General features: G+C 48.3%; 1 protein-coding gene across 2 annotated transcripts in view; it reads left to right on the top strand.

Moving 5' to 3' along the window:
* Positions 1 to 13,408, top strand: part of PAQR5 (progestin and adipoQ receptor family member V) — a 41,800-nt gene extending 28,392 nt beyond the window's left edge. The window contains exons 5-8 of one of the 2 annotated variants that reach the window (XR_001512952.1): positions 2,292 to 2,437; positions 4,652 to 4,748; positions 7,117 to 7,258; positions 10,211 to 10,297. Coding sequence is in view for 1 of the 2 variants with exons in the window: in XM_006758383.2 (XP_006758446.1) it covers positions 4,652 to 4,748; positions 7,117 to 7,258; positions 10,211 to 10,452 (481 nt within the window). In the remaining variant the exon portion in view is untranslated. Of the gene's footprint in view, positions 1 to 2,291; positions 2,438 to 4,651; positions 4,749 to 7,116; positions 7,259 to 10,210 lie in introns of both variants that reach the window. The other variant, XM_006758383.2, reaches the window with a different exon arrangement.
* The last annotated feature ends 5,452 nt before the right edge of the window (positions 13,409 to 18,860 follow it).

Genomic DNA, 18,860 nt, shown 5'->3' with positions numbered 1-18,860 from the left:
TCAACCAACCAACCAACCTCTCAACATGTCCTAAATGCCTGCCCTGCTCTAGGGATCATGTTAAGATCTGGGAACACCAGGAGTGAGGCGCAGTCCTTGCCCTCAGAACGCCCAGTGCCTCCGGAGAGGCAAACTGTAGCCCCACAAAAGTCCAGGGGACATGGCCATTAGAGTGGAGCGGGACAGAATGTAACATAAACAAATAATGACAATACAAAATGACAGCTGCGTGGATGGATCCCCAGGGTTCTGCGGAGTGGTGTTAGGACTGAGGACTGCGGGAGGTTAAACACTTTAGCTGGAGAGGAGAGAAGGACGTTTGGACAGAGCAGCAGCCTGGACAAGGCTGGGGGCCGGAGAGGATGGGGCTGCATTGGAGCAGCAGGGCAGGTCACCGAGCCCATGTGGCTGGAAAGAAGAGAGCGACTAGAGAGGGGCCCCAAGGTGGCTGGGGATTTGAAGTGCCTCCTGTGACCGACTGGGGACTGGCCCTGTGCTCGGTCACATTCCTAGGGAGACAGTTCCTTGGGCTTAGCTTCTAGGCCCCGAGGGGCTTCCAAGTGTGTTAACAACCACGGGGCGAGGGGGCTGTGCCGGAACAGAAGGGAAGAAAGGCAAACGCCACCCTCTCGGAGCCAGAGGTACAGTGGGAGTCCCAGGTAAGGGCCCTTCCTTTTCCTCCTCACCTTGTCCTCCTTCCTTTCCACGTTGGTGGCTTCTCTGGTCTTACAAGGCCTCTCCTCTTTGTTTTCATTCCGTCTTCCTAGTTTTCAGTGTCTGAGGAGTGAGAAAGGTGATGTGGGCAGGGAGCGACTCCCGCTGATTAACTGTAGGAGGAGCCAGAGGAGAGGAGGGCAGGGCCACCTCCCCATCTCAGAGACTCCCTGTGTGGCCCTCACCGCCCCCTCAGGGCTTCAGTGTCCACACGTAACCAAGGGCCTCTGGACCGTGCCCCTGGGCTTGCTGGTCTGGGCATTCCTCACTGCCACTTCCTTTTCCGAGATTCTCTCCTGCCTCTCCCTCCCGGCCCCTCAGCCCATGGAATGGCCAGGAGCACGAAAGCCCACCTTCTCCCTCCCCGAGCACAGCAGGAGGCCACGAAACTCAGTAGCAGTTTTTCAGTTACGCACGCAGGTGCTTCCCAGAACATCATGGTCCCCAAGGCATTCCTTTCATTCCAGCGCCCGTCCTGAAGGTGAAGCCCACACACAGGGCCCTGGGCTCCCCTGGCTGGTGATTCGGTCCTTATTACCATGGAATTTAGTTCAAATGAACATGTTCCAGAAAACTGCCTTTTTGTTCTGCAGCCTTGGAGAGGGGACATGAGCGACGGCGTGGCCTCTCTGTGGTTCCGGAGCCGGTCGGGTGCCGGAGACCCTGCGCGTGCCCGCCGACCACCCAAAGCCCAGAAGGCTCCACTCCCCTAGGAGCGTGCGTTACACCGTGTTTGCTGTGCATCACAGGTCACTGTAGGGCTTTTTTTGTTTCTCCATCCCAAGCCACCAACTGTTGTTTTTTTTGGCAAATACTCCTTAAGTGAAATGCTTTGTGGTCACTGCTGTAGGGATGGAAAGGGGTTGTCACCCCTGGTGGAAAGTGAGCTGTGGCAGGTCAGCAGTGTGGACGCCTGGAAGCGGGTCTGGAGGTCAGAGCTGGAGACCAGAGGCTCAGCAGGCAGTGGCTCTCGGGTACATTGGAGGTCAGAGGGCTTGGCCAGATGACAAAGTGCTGCTACTGTGCAGCCAGCACATGGAAATGTCCACATCCCTGCAATGTCACCCAGGCAACAACAAAACAGCCATAACCGCGCGCACACACACACACACACACACACCCCGCTCGGCATTAGAATGAAGTCTCCAAAGGCCTGCTAATTCAGGAATTCGCTGGCAAATCCTTCCAGCTTTGTAGCAGAAAGATTGATCGGGCTTTGAAACAGACAGGTATTGTATCGACCCTCTCTTGATGGAGGCTTCTCCTGAAATCTGGTGTTTCCTGTCGACATGGTTCTAGGCAGAGGAGGCCTGACTCCTTGTAAATGGGCCCCTCAACCCTGGGGTGCAGGGACTGCTCTGCCAGGGTGGGTTTTGAGGCGTGGGGTGCTTCACAGGATTCCGTGGCACCAACCCTTCCCTCTCCAAACCTCTGGCTGTGGCGACACCCTGTGGCCTGGCCTGGAATTGCACCTTGGGAGTGGGGAGGCCCCTCTCTGTCGCTGCTGGCCTTTCTGCCTTTTATTCTCTGTGGCTGTCTCTCTTCTGTTCTGCTTTTTCTCCCTTTTCCCCCTATAGACTCAGCTTTGCTGCCGGAGAGGCTGATTCGATTGCCCTTGGGAAAGCACTCTATCGGGCTGGGCGAAATGTTGTCTCAAGTTGCAGGAAATCCATGCTTTGGGGGATGGCCCTCGCCAGCCAGCCAGAGCCAGCTTGCTTCCTGTGTAAGTGGCCACAGAAAGAGTGAGCTTTCGCAGGGAGCCTCCCTGAGCCCAGAGTGACAGGTGGTGGCAGTGCGTGGGGGAGGAGGGAGCAGGCTTGCTGGGGTCGACTAGCTGTGCCAGGCGGGGCCAAGGCGATTGAGACCAGCCCTGGTTCCTGGGGCATCGGTTTGCCCCCTGGAGCCCAGGGGGACAAACAAAGGCTGGCTGGTGGTCTGAGGCCTTCTCAGCCTGCTGGAGGGTGGGGGTGTGAAATGGAAGCCAGACAGCCGTAGGTTTAAATCCCAGTTTTGCCTCTTATTAGTCACCTGACCTTAGACCCATCACCCAGCACCTGTCGGTTCCCTCCGGCTCCTATTTCCTGGGGCAACATGGCTACACGATGGGGAGAGGGAGAGAATGGGTCCCATCACACATCTTGTTGTAAAGCTACCATTTAGTGAGTGTTACTCTGTGAGTACCATTTCATCAAATGTTTGCAGCAAGCCTGTTAGGGGGTACGGTTGTTGTCTCCGTGTTAACATGAGGATTCTGAGGGCACGGAGTTTACGTGACCTGCAGGCTCGCACGGTCATGAGGGGCAAAGGCAGGACGTGAGCCAGGCTGTCCAGGTCAGACACTGCCTGCGAGATCATGGCACTGCACTGCCCCGCCTGTCCCTGGGGGGCGGGGGGTGCCAAGGCTGGGGCCCTTGTTTTGGAGGTCCCCTATTTCCCTCCTCTTTCTCCTTGAGCTTCTGTTTCTTCTCTGCCCCAGGCCTGCCAGGTGCGTCTCTGACTTGTGGGCAGGGTCAGAAAAGGAGAGACGTGCTGGCGGACTTGAGTGGGTTTGGAGCTTGTCTCTGGAGGCTGCGGGGCTTCTCAGGGGCCATAGGGCTGCCTCATACCCCAGCACAGGGATCCCCAGGCTTGGCCCTGAGGGCTGTATGTTCTGCCCAGGACCTCAGACGTGCTTCTGAGCTGGGTGTGGGGGACCCAGACCTGAGCACCCCCAGCTCCAGTCCTTGGGAAGGTTGCCCACCATCCAGCAGGCAGAGGTGGGGGGTCTCTGCCATGTCCCCGCCCAAGGATATGGGCAGCAGTGGGGTTCCCAGACAGGTGCCTGTACCAGCTCATAGGGGACATGACCAGGGAAAATGGGCCTGGGCTGGGGGAGCAGCAGACCGAGTTTGGGGGAGAAGTTGCAGGTTTGTGGGCTGGGATAAGGGGTCTGGAGAGCAGAGGTGAGGCGTGGTGGTGGGACACAGACCCCATACCCTCAGGAGAGCATGATGAGGGGCAGAACCAGGGGAAGACTGAGAGGGCCCGAGTGTCTCCACTGTCCTTCAGAGCAGCCACCCCATGAGCCTCGGCGTGCTAGCACTGCACCACCTGTGCAGCCCTATGGGCACCAAGGGGGGGACCCAGCCCCCCACAACACTCTGCGGGATTGGAACAGGTACCTGTCCCAGGCACGTGAGCATTCCTCTACCTGAGCCCCCGTTCAGGGCTGCAGATTGGTGTGAACATTCTCCCTGCCCTCCCATGTCCTCTGCCACCTGTACTGTCCCTGCCCCACCGGCCAGCTGAGGTCCTGTCACTTCCATCTCGGAGGACCTGTCTGTGGTGACCGTCAGCACCACTCGGGTTCATGTTGATTTCCCTTGTCCTTGGATTGGACGCAGGTGGGGATGGGGAGGAGAACAGGAAAGGCCGCATGCAGTTTCCCTGTGCCCGGAGTACCTGTGTGTGGTAGTGCATGTTCCAGAAGTCCCTCAGAGCAATTACACACCTACTTGAACCGAGGCTTCTGCTCGGTAATCAGGGTGGCTCTGACCAGAGAGGCAGCTCGGCCTCCGCAGATGTGCTCCCCCAGGGCCTGGGCCCCGCAGCCGCCCCCGCCCACCCATCTCCCTCCTGGCCGGCACTGCTCTTCCAAAAGGCTCTCTGGCAGTTAGATAACTTGGAGCTTGCAGGGCTTCTGCGAGCACGCCCCCTGGCTCCGTCCGTATACCATTGCTTCTCAGATGCCAGGAGATGGATTCCCCTGAGGTCTCTTCACATCTGAGGTCAAGCCATTGGGTGGGGGGTTGAGGGGTAGAGAAGCTGGTGGAGAAGCTGCTGGAGGAAGTTGTGCAAAGTGCTTGTCCCCGCTGATGGCTTGGCCTGTGGGTATTTTGAATGCGCACGTGTGTGTAATTCACTGACACCCCTTCGCTCCCTTTCTTCCCTGATCTAGGTTTCTGGAGCTCCACAAGCCCAGGCTCTGTAAGATGCTCCGTGTCCTCGCATTTGCTTATCCCTACACCTGGGACTCTCTCCCCATCTTGTACCGGGTAAGGGCCCTGCCGTCTCCTCTGCCTGTTGGGCACCACTAGGAAGTCAGCTGTTCCCTGAGCTCCTGGGGGCCAGAGCACCACGCCGGGCAGCACAGGACCCAGGAGTGGGGACCCGGGTGCTTCGTGTAGAGTCAGGAGCAGCATGACACAGCGGTCTTGGGAGCCACAGGAGATGTGCTCGCTGGGGCTCAGCAGCAGCCCCAGAGGGCTGGGCAGGGGAAGCAGCCTCGGGTTTAGTGGAGTGACCAGGAGAGCAGGCTCTCCAGGCAGATCTCTAATATTTACTCACTGGGAGCCTATGGACCAGCTGTCTATCATCTCTGTGCCTTCATTTCTCACCTGTAAAATGGGCATGGTAATAACACCTCCTTTCATTGGGCTATGGGAGGATTACATGAAATGGTGGCAAGAGTCCAAAAAAAGCATCATTACCATGTTAGTTATCATCAGTTACTGTATTATCAGTAGCGATGGGGAAAGTATGAATGAAGGTCTGAGAGATAGGAATTAGATGGGGAACAAGAAATAAGAGGTGAAAGAGGAGAGACAGGAAGAAAGTCCATGCACTCTCAAAACAGATGGGTCTGAGTTCAAGTCCCAGTCCCACTGCTCACTGGCTGTGTGACCTTAGACCAGGGGTTCTCAACCTGTGGGTCGCGACCCCTTTGGGGGTCGAACGACCCTTTCACAGGGGTCACCTAAGACCATCAGAAAACACATACATAATTACATATTGTTTTTGTGATTAATCACTATGCTTTAATTATGTTTAATTTGTAATAATGAAAATACATCCTGCATATCAGATATTTACATTACAATTCATAACAGTAGCAAAATTACAGTTATGAAGTAGCAACAAAAATAATTTTATGGTTGGGGGTCACCACAACATGAGGAACTGTATTAAAGGGTCACGGCATTAGGAAGGTTGAGAACCACTGCCCTAAACGGTGCACATTACCTCTCTGAGCTTCAGTTTCCTCCTCTGTAACAGGGACCACTAGCACCCCCTCCTTCACAGGGCATTAGAGGGAATTAATCAAAACAACAGACCTGCTGGACTCAGTGATGCCTGGCACATGGTCAGCGCCCAGTGAGTGGCATGCCCCTCCCAGAGGTAGCTGGGGAGGGACGGGGAGGGGCCGACCTGGCTCCCCCAGCTGGAGCACTGACCACGTGCTCTGGGCTTGGCCTCTGTCGGCCTGCGGGAGACCTAGAATTGGGGGTGCAGCCCATTCCCCCACTCCTTCCTTGGGGACACAGATCACGCACACGAAATTAGAGCAGAGGGACCATGCCAGGTCCACATGCCACCAAACCACACCCAGCACAGGATCTGTGGGGGTTTGGCACACAGCTGCAGTGGGCAGTGGGATGGGAGGCCTAACCCTAAATGGTGAAGTTGACGAGTGCACGGATTCTGGACTCAGCCTGCCTGGATCCAGACCAGATCCAGACTTCACTTCTAATTAGGGTTTGCAAGTCACCCTCCAGCCCAGCTCCCTCATCTGCAAAATGGGGAAATAGAGTCTGCCTATGGCAGTTGTTGAGGTGCCCATGAAATGATGCCTGGCCTCGTGCCCTCGGAAGGTGGGGGCTGCTGTCTTTATTTATAACAATAACAGAAACTACACTTAACTCTGAAACAGTCTCGTAGCCGCAATTAATACTTTTTGATGACTCAGAAGGCCTTCGAGGGATTACTAAGCCTTAAAGTCTTAATAAGGAGCATCAGTTCAGAGGACGTTCTGGTTAGAAATGAGTTCCAGTGTGAAATGATCGTTGTTACTATACTTACACATTACCTCCGTCCAGAAAAAAGAGCAGCAATGTATCTAATAGGGTTTTTCCTTTCCTTCCTTCTTTTTTCTTTTTTTAAGTTAAATAACCCAATGGCTCTCATAAACCTTTGGGGGATTAAAATACAATCGCCTTGGGTCTCAATGGGTCCCTCTCAGAATGGGAATTCTGCTCACACAGCCCTGAGAGTTCCCTTTCCAAGCGCAGCCCGAGGAGGTGGGGGCCCTGGCCCACGTCCCCACGTGCGCGCCAAGATGTCGGCAGGTGATGACAGGGACAAGGGCCTCCTCTCAAGACCTGCTGTTGCGCCCTAGCCAGCTTGGCTCAGTGGATAGAGCATCAGCCTGCGGACTGAAGGGTCCCAGGTTCGATTCCGGCCGAGGGCACAGGCCTGGGTTTCAGGCTCGATCCCCAGTAGGGGGTGTGCAGGAGGCAGCCAATCAATGATTCTCTCTCATCATTGATGTTTCTCTCTCTCTCTCCTTCTCCCTTCCTCTCTGGAATCAATAAAGAAATTTAAAAAAAAAAAAAAAGACCTGATGTTGCTTTTAAATACCTGCAGGTATTCCTGTTCCCAGGGGAGAGTCCGCAGAGCGAAGTCACCTTGTACCACCAGAAGCACGTGGTCATGACCCTCCTGGCTTCTTTCTTCTACTCCGCACACCTGCCGGAGCGCCTGGCCCCTGGATTCTTTGACTACGTTGGTGATAAAGAAATTTCTCTGCTGCCTTTGCCCTCCAGCCGGGGTGGGCTCCATCCCTGGGATGCAGCTGCAGAGGGGAGGCCAGGGCAGGGAGAGAAGCGCCTCTTCAGGAAGTTCTCCAGGTGCTGGCCAAGGTGAGTGCAACGGTGAGTTAATAGGGGCCAGGATATATGTAGCCAGTGAATGGCCAGGGAGAATGGGAGAGCAGGTAAGTCTAAGATTCTAACGCATTCCTATGGGGTATGGGGCCAGGGTAGGCCTAGGATGACCTAGAACATGAAATCCCACTATTAAATGGCCACTGAGGGCATCCTTGGAGAGGACGAAGACAGACAGGGTGCACATGGCTCCGAGGTGCCAGATGCTGTGCAGGGCTGTGCCCAGGAGGGGACCATGTCTGCCTTTGTCTTGTTCAGCTGGGTGCGATGGGACCAGGAGTCAGGGTAGAGAGATGGCTCTCAGGTTTGGTGCCCAGACCAGCTGTCTCAGCATCACCCGGGAACATGCAGATTCTCGGGCCCTACACCAGAAACATGGGGGTTGGGGCTCAGCACTCCCTCAGAGGCTGTGTGATTCTCTAGGTGAGCCTGAGCTCACTAATGTCGGAGAAGTGATGTGGCCAGGAGGTGTCAGTGCCACGGGTTTACACCTGCTGGTAGAGTTCCTTCCCTCTCTACCTAGGGAAGTGGGCAGGCACTGCGGAAGGCAACCCCCACCCTGGCTCCGGGACTAGCTGGAGGCCCCTGATCACTTCTGGCGAGGCTTATGTGTGCTGGGAGGAGAGCTCCTCAGATAAGCTATTATGGGGACCAAGGGGGCGTCCTTGTCTCCCTGTGGTGAGCAGGAACCTGTCTGCTGCCAAGCCCATTTTGTCTATAACTTTCCATCTCTTACCGCCTAGGTCACGTGGCCAGCTTTACTTTCTTTGTTCTCATTCGGGTTTCAGCTCCTTTACCTATTCTGTCCTGCTGGAGGAATTTCAAGCAAAATGCTTAGAGGGCAGATTTCAAAAAAGGAGAGAGACCCAAGGGCCAGGGGATACCTGCCTACGGGCACCCACCGACCACATTCACCTCCCAGCACCAGCTGGATGAAGTAGAGGGGATTGTGCATGAAGTCTGGGGGTTGCAGGAAAAACAGCCCTGGCCCTTATTTTGTCAACTCCCTGGCTTCTTAATAACGTTTAATTTTTTCATCTCTATCCCGTTCAGAGCAGAAAGACACCGCTATGGGGAGAAATTTGCCAGACAACAGTTAATGACAGATCATTAAATCTCTGCTGGGTATGGGATTCCCTCTCCACCAGCCTGAGTGGGAAGGGCTGGGCCGGCTTGGTTAGCGTCTGCCCACAGGAAGCTCCTCCCTGTTCCTGTCCGGTGGGATTGCTGAAACCACTCTTCCTGCTGCAGCCACATTTCACATATGTCCAGGGCTCTTGCGTCTTTTTATGTCTTTCCTAATGGAGACGGGGTTGAGCCTCCGTTGCTGAGCACATCACCCACAGATTTTGGGAATCGTATGCGGCCCATTAGTATAACGTGAGTGAGGCAGGGGTGGTACCTTGAAACACACCATCTTCCTAGGGGCTGCCATCTTTCCAGCTCTTGTCATGTGGTCTTCCCTCTGTGTATGTGCATGTCCACGGCCTATTCTCCTCTTCTCACCAATTATACTGGGCCCCACCATAGTGACTTCATCTTAACTTCATTATCTCTAAAAGACCCCATCTCCAAATATGATCCCATTCTGAGGTACTGGGATTAAGAATTCAACATATGAATGTGGAAGAGAACACAGATCAGCCCACGACACATGTGGTCTTCTCCTCTTGCTTTTGGTTTCTGAAAGTTGTCCCCCAAAGCAGGACCCAGCTCTGGGCAATGGACTCCTTCCGGGGTGGGCCAACAAAGGTGCATGTCCCTGCCCACTCCTAGCACACTCTACTGAGCCCCCCGCCCTGCTCCCCACATGTGGGTGCATTCTGGTGAGCTGGGGTCCAGCAGGTCATGGGGAGAAAGAGCTCCTGGTCACATCTGGGATTGATCGGCAAGAGGAAGTGGACCCCCTCGTAAGTGGCCAACAGAGACTTTGGCTGGCTTCTCCTCTGGCACTGAATTCGGAATCTGAGCTCATTAGCACTGGCTCTTGAGAGAGTACCTCGGGCCCGGCCGGTGTGGCTCAGTGGTTGAGCATCAGCCTATGAATCAGGAAGTCATGGTTCAATTCCCAGTCAGGGCACATGCCCGGGTTGAACCAGTGAGGGCTAGCCCTGGCCAGTGTGGCTCAGTTAGTTGAACGTTGTCCTGTGCACCGATAGGTCACTGGTTCGACCCTTTTAGGGCACATGCCCGGGTTGTAGGCTTGATCCCCAGTAGGAGGCAGCTGATCAATGATTCTCTCTCATCATTGATGTTTCTCTCTCTCTCTCTCTCTCTCCCCGCCCCTTCTTCTCTGAAATCAATAAAAATATTTTTTAAAAAGCGAAAGAGCGATGACCTCTGGCAGAACATGATGCCTTTTTCATGTGAAAAGCTGGATTGGTGAATTTGGTTTACTCTCATGGCCTTTTTCTTTTTCTCACATTACATTTTAAAGATAAATTTATTGAAGCATATTTTGCATATCACATAATTCCCTAATTTCAAGTATGCAATTTAATGCTACTTTTAGTAAATTTACCAAGTTGTACAACCATCACTATAAATGAGGTTTAAGACATCTTTATCATCCCAGTAAGATCCCTCATGCCCATATACTGTTCATCCCCATCAACCCCCCCCCCCTGCCCAGGGCAACCACTAATCTACAGTTTGTTTCTATAGATTTGCCTTTTCTGGACAAGTGATATGAATGCAATCATACAATATGTGTCCCTTGCGTCTGGCTTCTTTCACTCAGCATGTCATTCCTTTTTTATTGCTGATCTTGGTGGCCTTTTGTATACTTGCTGTAGGTCACAGTCATCAGCTGTTCCACGTGTGTGTGATCCTGGCTACGCACATGCAGATGGAAGCCATCCTTCTGGACAAGACTCTGAGGAGGGAATGGCTCATGGCCAACGCCAGGGCCCTGTCTTTCCCTCAGATAGCAGGAGCCATACTTCTGTGCCTCATCTTCAGCCTCGTCAACATAATTTATTTCTCAGCTGCTCTGTATCGGATGCCTGAGCCAGAATTACATAAAAAGGAAACATGAGTCAGACCCTAAGCGTTTTGTGCCAGATGTCAACATTAAGCTACAACATCCTGACCACCATAAGCCAGTGGCATGGTACTGGTTTACGGTGGTCTAAGATAGTCACAATGATTGGTGTTTTGGCATTTTTGAATGGGTTCATATCAATAAGGTATTTAACTGAGGAAATTTCTCTAGCTGTGCACTGATCCTGTATGTGTGGTTTTAAAAGGGGAACATGGGTTCAAGCGAGTCCTCATTCAGGCAAATTATTAATATTTAATTAAGTTAAATTTATTTAAAATGAGTTTTGCAATTCTATTTAAACAGTATTTACTCTTTAAAAATGGAAGTTGATGAGTTTCATGTAGCAAATGCCTCTCCAGTCCCCAAGAGCTCCCACATGGGAGGAAAATAAGCCAGAAAGGTCAAGGGGACCTTAGAAAGAGGAACTCGGGTCTATGGGAGTCCTGGGGACTGGTTTGGGGGAAGGGGGGAAACTCTTCTTTCTTCTCCCACCTAGTGAAGGGAGTGAATAGAAAGAGAGCCCTCTTTTTTCCTCAAGTCCATTCTGCTTCAAAGTGCAAATTCCATGTCGATGGATTTGGATTTGGGACTGTGGATCTGGATTTCCTTAAGAGTCCACAGCCTATGTCTGGGTGTCGCATGTCCTGTTTTGCTCTGTTTTCTTGTTGCCAGTTTGATTCTGCAAAGTATTATGCAGCACAGGTAAAACATGGCACTCCGTGGGAGCTGGCCAGGTTAATCCCCGTCGGTCGTGTTCATTTGTCACATTTTAAATCAGTGACAGCACTGTATTGAGGGGTGTCATGCATTTGCTGTTGCTTCAGCATTTCAAATACGCTGCAAATTTTAGTGCTTATGTGCAGAGGTTGCTTAAAGACCTTGCCAAAGGGTGGGGCGGATGCGATTTTTCAAGCTTTCCTGAGAACCTAAAACATATGGTGAGCTTGTGGCCAATGCAGATTCCCAGGGAGACCAGAGATTCTGCTTTACCCATGTAAAATGCAGGTTTCTGAGAGGGGATCTGCGCTGGAGCAAGTCCCACGTGGTTCTAATGCAGAGAGGCCACGGGCCAAACTTGAAGAAATGCTGGTGTCAGGAATTCCAAAAGGAACTGGGCTTATCGGCTTTGTTTTCACTGAGGTAATTTTCAGCAACTCATCACCAAAGGATGTGTTCCCAGTTTTCTATTCCGCACAGTCCTAAAACACGGAGCCTTTTCTCATCTGTCGCATTACTAATTAAAGTTCAGTATTTCGTGGTATTTTCGGACATACGGAAACGCTGACGCAAAGCAATTGTTAACACAGGCCTATCAACCCCTGGTCTGCACTTGCTAATGACTTAAGGGGCTGTCTACAATGCAGAATTCTCTTTGCTGACTCAGGAACACCCCCTATCTTAGAATACTGCCTTTGTGGTTTACTGGCCCAGGTTGAATGGTCTGGTAAATAGCTCATCTTCCAATCCTCGGAGGACAAGTAACTATTTATATTGGATGAGAGTGGTCAAGAAATATGATTTCATTAGTTTTATTATCTGTTTACTTCCTCTGGAGAAGTAGACTGATGAAATTATATGGGCTGGTAAATTTTTGGTACATTAATTGCAAAATACATGACAAAATTTGTTGTTTTTTAGCAACAATCTAAAATCATTAGAGACATTTTATTCTAGCAGGGCAAGTGGGCTTCCATTTCATCTTACTGTAACTTCAATTTTATAGTGGAAAAAGGGTACAGCATTTAAATACCCTATTTTAGTAATGCCAAAGACATGAAGGCTTTCAAATTCTGTTTATAACAATAAAATCGTGTTCTTTAGCTTAGAAATAGTTGGAAAATATTGGATGATTAATTTGAAGGGCTTTTAGATGATTTAATCTTTGGTTATGTTACTTCTGTCATGCTTAATGGTGAAAATGAAATGTTAAATCAACAAAATAAGATCAAATGTTTCATAGTGGTTTTATAACTTTGGTAAATTTAGTCCCATTGTATGTTTTTGGACAGTATTACAAATTAAAATTTATACCAATTTGCAGTACACTGATTTGGAAGCTTCTAATATGTAGTGAAAATGAATTCAAATAATGTGAATTATCAGTAAGTATTAAGTCTGATAGTTTTGCCTAAGTCATTCCAGAAAGTTAGAAAGGTTGGCAGTGGGTCAGTTGAAGACCTCACTGGGAAGATGCTTTTTAATTTAGTTCTCAAAAATGTTTTAATGTCTCAATACACTATAGAGATGTGCCAGACTCCCATGGGTGCCAACTGTTCACCTTGACCCTGTCTCAAAAGGGATTATGTAGGGGTGGAAACACTCCCCCAGTGGGATGTCCTTCTTCCCCCTCCCCCTGCTTAGGAATGATAACTCTAAAACGTATCAGACATTATAGTTGTGATAAAACTTCAATGTGTTTGAATGAAGCCATTTAGTCAAATGTATCTCGCCTTCACTCATTGTAGTTTCATTTTCCATTGCTCAATTTTTAGAGAGTTATGATCCATCTTCTTTCAAGAACTGAGTTTGCCGTTGTTAATTAGAATTAGAAGTGGGAAGTTTAGAAACTGTTGAGTACAAAGTGATTTAACTATTTGGTCTTCTGCAATCTTTTTCAAAGTGCTTTCTGTGGAACCCTGCTCATATGAGAGGTTCTGAGGAAGGCAGTGGAGTAGAATGGTATTGTCAGGTACGTTGAAAAAGCACTTCATTTGGATTTACTGTGTCCCAAATTTGTTTGAGCCATGATACCCTTTATACATGAAACACCTATCAACACTGTAAAACATGTGATGACATATCTGTTGAACACTAGCCTCTGATTTTCTAATCAATGATCCATATGAATGAAAAGACAAAGACCCATTGCCAAACTCAGAGATATTCTTCCAATGTATGGTTTTCTTAAATTGTGTGGAAGAAAGAAATAAAGGTTATTTATTATAATACAGTTGTCCTGTTTCCCACTTGTTTTGATTATATTTCACCCACCACTCTACAAACATGTTCATTTTTCATGAGAAATAGATTCCTGTACATGAGTGCATTGCTAAATCATGTGATGAATATTTTAGTGCCTGGTATATATAGAACAGGGGTGGGCAAACTTTTTGACTCGAGGGCCACAATGGGTTCTTAAACTGGACCGGAGGGCCGGAACAAAAGCATGGATGGAGTGTTTGTGTGAACTCATATAAATTCAAAGTAAACATCATTACATAAAAGGGTACGGTCTTTTTTTTTTTAGTTTTATTCATTTCAAACGGGCCGGATCCCGCCTGCGGGCCGTAGTTTGCCCACGCCTGATATAGAACAAACATTGTCCTAGGAACTGGGGACACAGAAGTGAACAAAACCCACACTGTCCCTCCTTCATGGATCTGATGTTCTGATTAGGCAGTCAGACAAGATAAATTCCGGTAATGGTAAGTGCAATAAAGAAATTAAGCCTAGCCCTAGCTGGTTTGGCTCAGTGGATAGAGCATCAGCCTGAGGACTGAAGGGTCCCAGATTTGATTCCAATCAAGGGCACATGCCCAGGGTGTGGGCTCAATCCCCAGTAGGGGGTGTGCAGTAGGCAACAGATTAATGATTCTCATCATTGATGTTTCTATCTCTCCCTTCTGCTCTGAAATCAATAAAAATGAATTTTTTAAAAAAGAAAAGAAGCCTAGTAAAGGAATAGGTGAGAGTGGATGACCACTCTGGTAAGCTTATATTTGAGAAGAGACTTGGTTGATGGGCAGAAAGGTGCCAGCTGTGCCTGCATGGAGGGAGGTGATCTGGCCAAGGTAGCAGGAATTGCAAAGGCCAGTAGGCACTTGTCCTATTGGATGGATGGAAACCTGGCCACTGATGCCTGATATGTATAACATCCAGAAGATGTCTGAATGACTTGATTTTTTTGAAGAACTCTGCAAATTTCTCCTGTTCTTCCTGGGAGATTGTGAATGGGGCTTTCCTATGCCCCATGGGTACTTGTATGAATGCTTCAAGTCTGTAATAAATGTACTTCTGACAAAGAGAGTTGTCACATATTCTCTTCATCTCAGCAACAGATTTCTAAAGCTGGCTTATCTTTTGCATCCAACAAGGCTCATTGGTTGAGCATCAACCTATGAACCAGGAGGTCATGGTTCGATTTCCAGTCAGGGGACATGCCCGGGTTGCAGGATCAATCCCCAGTGCGGGGCATGCAGGAGGCCGCCATTCAATGATCCTCATCATTGATGTTTCTATCTCTCTCTCTCCCTCTCCCTTCCTCTCTGAAATCAATTTTTTAAAAAATTTCTTTTTAAAAGAAGGGCCGGGGCTGACCAGCAGCCCCTGAGCGACGGATGGACAGATTGCTCTGACACACGTTTCTGTGAGAGAGAGGCTAAGGCACTCCTTGGCTATCGCCCCCAGGTAGCCCTGTTCGCCTGCCTCCTTTGGCTTTTATTCAAACAACAGCTTGAACTCAAATTAATCTCTAGGTACAATCAGCAGGGTAAGTGTCCTTGAGAAAGTACAGTATATGCTTCTACAAGTCGGGTCCTTAAAGACTAAACATAGAGATTCTAGCAAAACATCCCGGGGGACCGGACTTGTTTGGAAAAGTCAAGGTAGGGTCCTGCCTTCGGCAAGGTCCCTCCAGAGGCCCCAGACCTTTTGGAGAATCCTCCTCACAGACTTTCCAACCAAGTCCCGTGTGTCCCCACAAAGAAGCAGTCACAGAGTCCATTATTTTTTAACATAATTTCTTCCTTAAAAAAATGTTGCCAAATAGGACAAAGAATCCCCAGGTACATTTTAGCCTTCCCCTTTTGATATCTATGTAGCTCTAACAGAGAAAACTGCTCCTGTTGTCCACAACACATGTACTTCTTTGCTCAGTCCTAGAATGTACACAGTGCCATTTCAAAATTACTGACCTATGTCTGAAAAAAGCCTACTGATTAGAATTTAATATAAGTTTCAAGATCTTTCCATCTTCAGCCTGAGGGCATAAAGTAAATAGTCTTCATTACTTGGGTTAGTTATAGCCCCTTTCTGTGTATGTTATTCATTTGAAATGTGCTTCAGATCATTTGTTTCTTTTTGTTATTAATTTTACAGCTTCCCCCCAAGTTTGGTTTTATTTATTTTCTGAGAATATAAAACACTGACTTCCAATCATTCATTTTGTAAATGACCTGGTTCCAAGGCCACTGAGTGAACAGCAGGACGGGGGAGAGGACTCTCCCTTGGGTGTTGGGTGTACCAGCTCCCACAGTGGTCCTGTCTCCATTTTACCACCTTCCCTCAAAACTCTGGGCTTCTACAGGTCTGGTCATTGGTGTTCATTAGGGTCCCGTAGCTGGACTTACTTAGGTAGCTGGTTGGATTTATTATGGTTTCAAATTTGTGTAGTGTCAGCAACTCTTCAGTGATTTACATAAGACCCTCCCAGGCCAGTTTGGCAGTTTCTTACAAATTTACACTTACAAAACCAGTCATCCCATCCAAGAGAAATGAAAGCACATGTCTACATAAAGACCTTTACACAAATAATTATACTAGTTTCATTCCTGATCACCAAAAAGGGGAAACAACCTAAATGTCCATCAAACAAATGAATGAATGAATGGTCATGCATTCATACAATAGAATACTACTGAAATAAAAGGGAAACACTCCCAGTACATGCAACACATGGAAAAACCTCTAAAGCATTATGCTGAGTTAAAGAAGAAACGTTCTGGAAAAGACAAAACTCAAGAAGTTAGGAAAGTGATTACCAAGGGCTTGAGGGTAGGGGACAGTGATTGACTTCAAGGGAATTTTTGTGTGATGGGAATCCATAATAATGAAAGCACAATATGCTAATTAGACCAGACATCCTTCTGGACATCCTTCCTTCCTGACAAAGCCAGGCAGGGGCGGAGCCCCTTGCACGAATTTCATGCATCAGGCCTCTAGTTTTATATATTTAATTGTGGCAGTGGTTACAGGATGGTATATGTTTGACAAATATATAGACAGTTCAACTAAGAAGGTTGAATTTTACTGTGTGTAAATTATACCTTAATAAATCTGACTTAAAAAAACAACAACACCCAGCATCCCAATTCTACTCTGTCTTACCCTCACCTCTGGTCTGGATCTCTAATTCTAGGGGGAAATGCAGCTCTTTTACTGGTTATGGGAGCCCTCTGGGGGAAAAGATTAGGATGTGTTAGGTGTGAGGTACCTGTGGGACACCCTGAGGAATGATATAATGAATTGGCATTTTAAAGAAAACTAATAAGCCAGAGAGCTTAATATGGATAGAAGTGAGGGAGGAAGAAAAAAACTGGCTAGAAAAAAAGCTGGGGGTGGTGCAATTTAACTAGGTCCTTGACTGGGGTTTTCTTTAAAAGGGTGGATTCACTCATTCCCTCTCAACATTTTAAGGAGTAGCTCAACTGTTGGGCACCGGGGTGCAACAGTGCCATCTAGTGATAAGATGTAAGGATAAGATGGAGAAGAGACAGTAATAAATAATGATTGTAAATTGGGAAGTGAGTGCCAAAGCAAATCAGCAGGTGCGGTGACTGGGAAGTGCAGGGACCAGCATCCAGAGCAGCGTAGATGGCAAGAGACCTGCTGAGAACTGAGGATAAGGAGACATTGTCAGAGGAAGGGAAGAAGGAGAGCTTGACAGCAAAGGTCAGCATGGCTGGAGGTAGTGGTGCAGGGGTTAACGATAGGTGATGAGCTTGAAGAGGAAGAGCCTTGGGGCTCCATTGGGGTTCTGCAGCCATGGGGGGCTACTACAGTTTTACAAGCACAGGAGTGGCATGATCAGATCTGTGATTTATAGGGGAGATGGCTGCAAAATGGATCCTGGATGGGAAGGTAGTAGCCAGGAGGCCTATTAGGGTAATGGTGAGATCACCCAGGTGACCGATGGTAGTGGCCAAGGGAAGGGAGAGAAGTGGAGGGGTTTGAAGGCTATAGGTAGAACTGTCAAGATTCGGTAATTGAATATTGGAATAGAGCGGGGAGGCAAAAGTCAAAGACGGTACCTTGGACTCTGGTTTGGGTGGGTGGGTAGATGGTGACGTCATCCACTGCGGGGGAGCAGGTTCAGGGGAAGAGATTAGGATGTGTTAGGTGTGAGGTGCCTGTGGGACACACAAGTGGAGAATTCATGAGGCAGTTGGATACATGAGTCTGGAGCTCAGAAGAGCAAATGTGAATGGAAGGTGAAGCCATGGGCATGGTTGGGAGTGCCTGGGGAGAGGGGCCAGCTAGTAAACCAGGTAAAAAACCCTAAGTCACAACATTTAAAGAAGAAAAAAATAACTCACAAATGAGGCTAAGAAAAATGGGCTAGAGAGCTAGGAAAAAAAAACAAAGGCATAGGAAGAAATGAATGAGAAATATTTTTTAGTGCTATTAAAAGGTCAAGTAAGATAAGGGTGGGGAAGGGTCAATTAGATTTAGCATCAGGGAGGTGGTAATCTTGGTGAGAAGAGTTCCAATGGAGAAATTGAAGCCAAAACCAGACTGCAGAGTAACTAAGAGGTAAGCCAACAGTCCAGCCCAATTCCTAAAAAAGACAGATTCCAACTTATCATTTGATTACAAAAAATGAAAAAAAAATTCTAATGGTCCATATGTTTTTTTTAAACATAAAAAAAAAGTAATAAAAGCACTAGAGCCCAGCAGGTATGGCTCAGTGGTTGAGTGTCAACCTATGAACCAAAAGATCATGGTGCGATTCCTGTTCAGGGTATATGCCCAGGTTGTATGCTTGACTCCCAGTGTGGGGCGTGCAGAAGGCAGCTGATCAATGATTCTCTCTCATCATTGATATTTCTATCCCTCTCTGAAATCAATAAAAATATATTTTTAAAAAACACTAGAAAATATGATATTTAAAAAAATTATCTTAGTTGGAGAAGACTTCCTAGTATGACACAAAACACAAGACAGTAAAGAAAAGTCTGATAAATTTGACTCTCTTAAATATTTTTCTAAGCCGAAACCAGTTTGGCTCAGTGGATAGAGCGTCGGCCTGCGGACTGAAAGGTCCCAGGTTCGATTCCGGTCAAGGGCATGTACCTGGGTTGCAAGCACTTCCCCAGTGGGGGATGTGCAGGAGGCAGCTGATCGATGTTTCTCTCTCATCGATGTTTCTAACTCTCTATCTCTATCTCTCTCCTTTCCTCTCTGTAAAAAATCAATAAAATATAGTAAAAAAATATTTTTCTAAGCTGTCACAAAACAACATAAATGAAATAAAAACCAAATTATAAACTATTAAACTTTTGAACTCATATTTTGGATGCGGACCAATTTCTTTAATATATTTACAATTCAATAAGGAAAACGAACAACTCAGTAGAACAAGGAGGCAAAGGAGATGAACACCGTTCCTAGAGAAGAAAACACAA

Source organism: Myotis davidii, unplaced genomic scaffold, assembly GCF_000327345.1.
Source record: "Myotis davidii unplaced genomic scaffold, ASM32734v1 scaffold673, whole genome shotgun sequence".
NCBI classification, from domain to species: domain Eukaryota; kingdom Metazoa; phylum Chordata; class Mammalia; order Chiroptera; family Vespertilionidae; genus Myotis; species Myotis davidii.
Note: the sequence above shows the minus strand (reverse complement) of the source record. Positions and strands in the feature narration are given on the sequence as shown.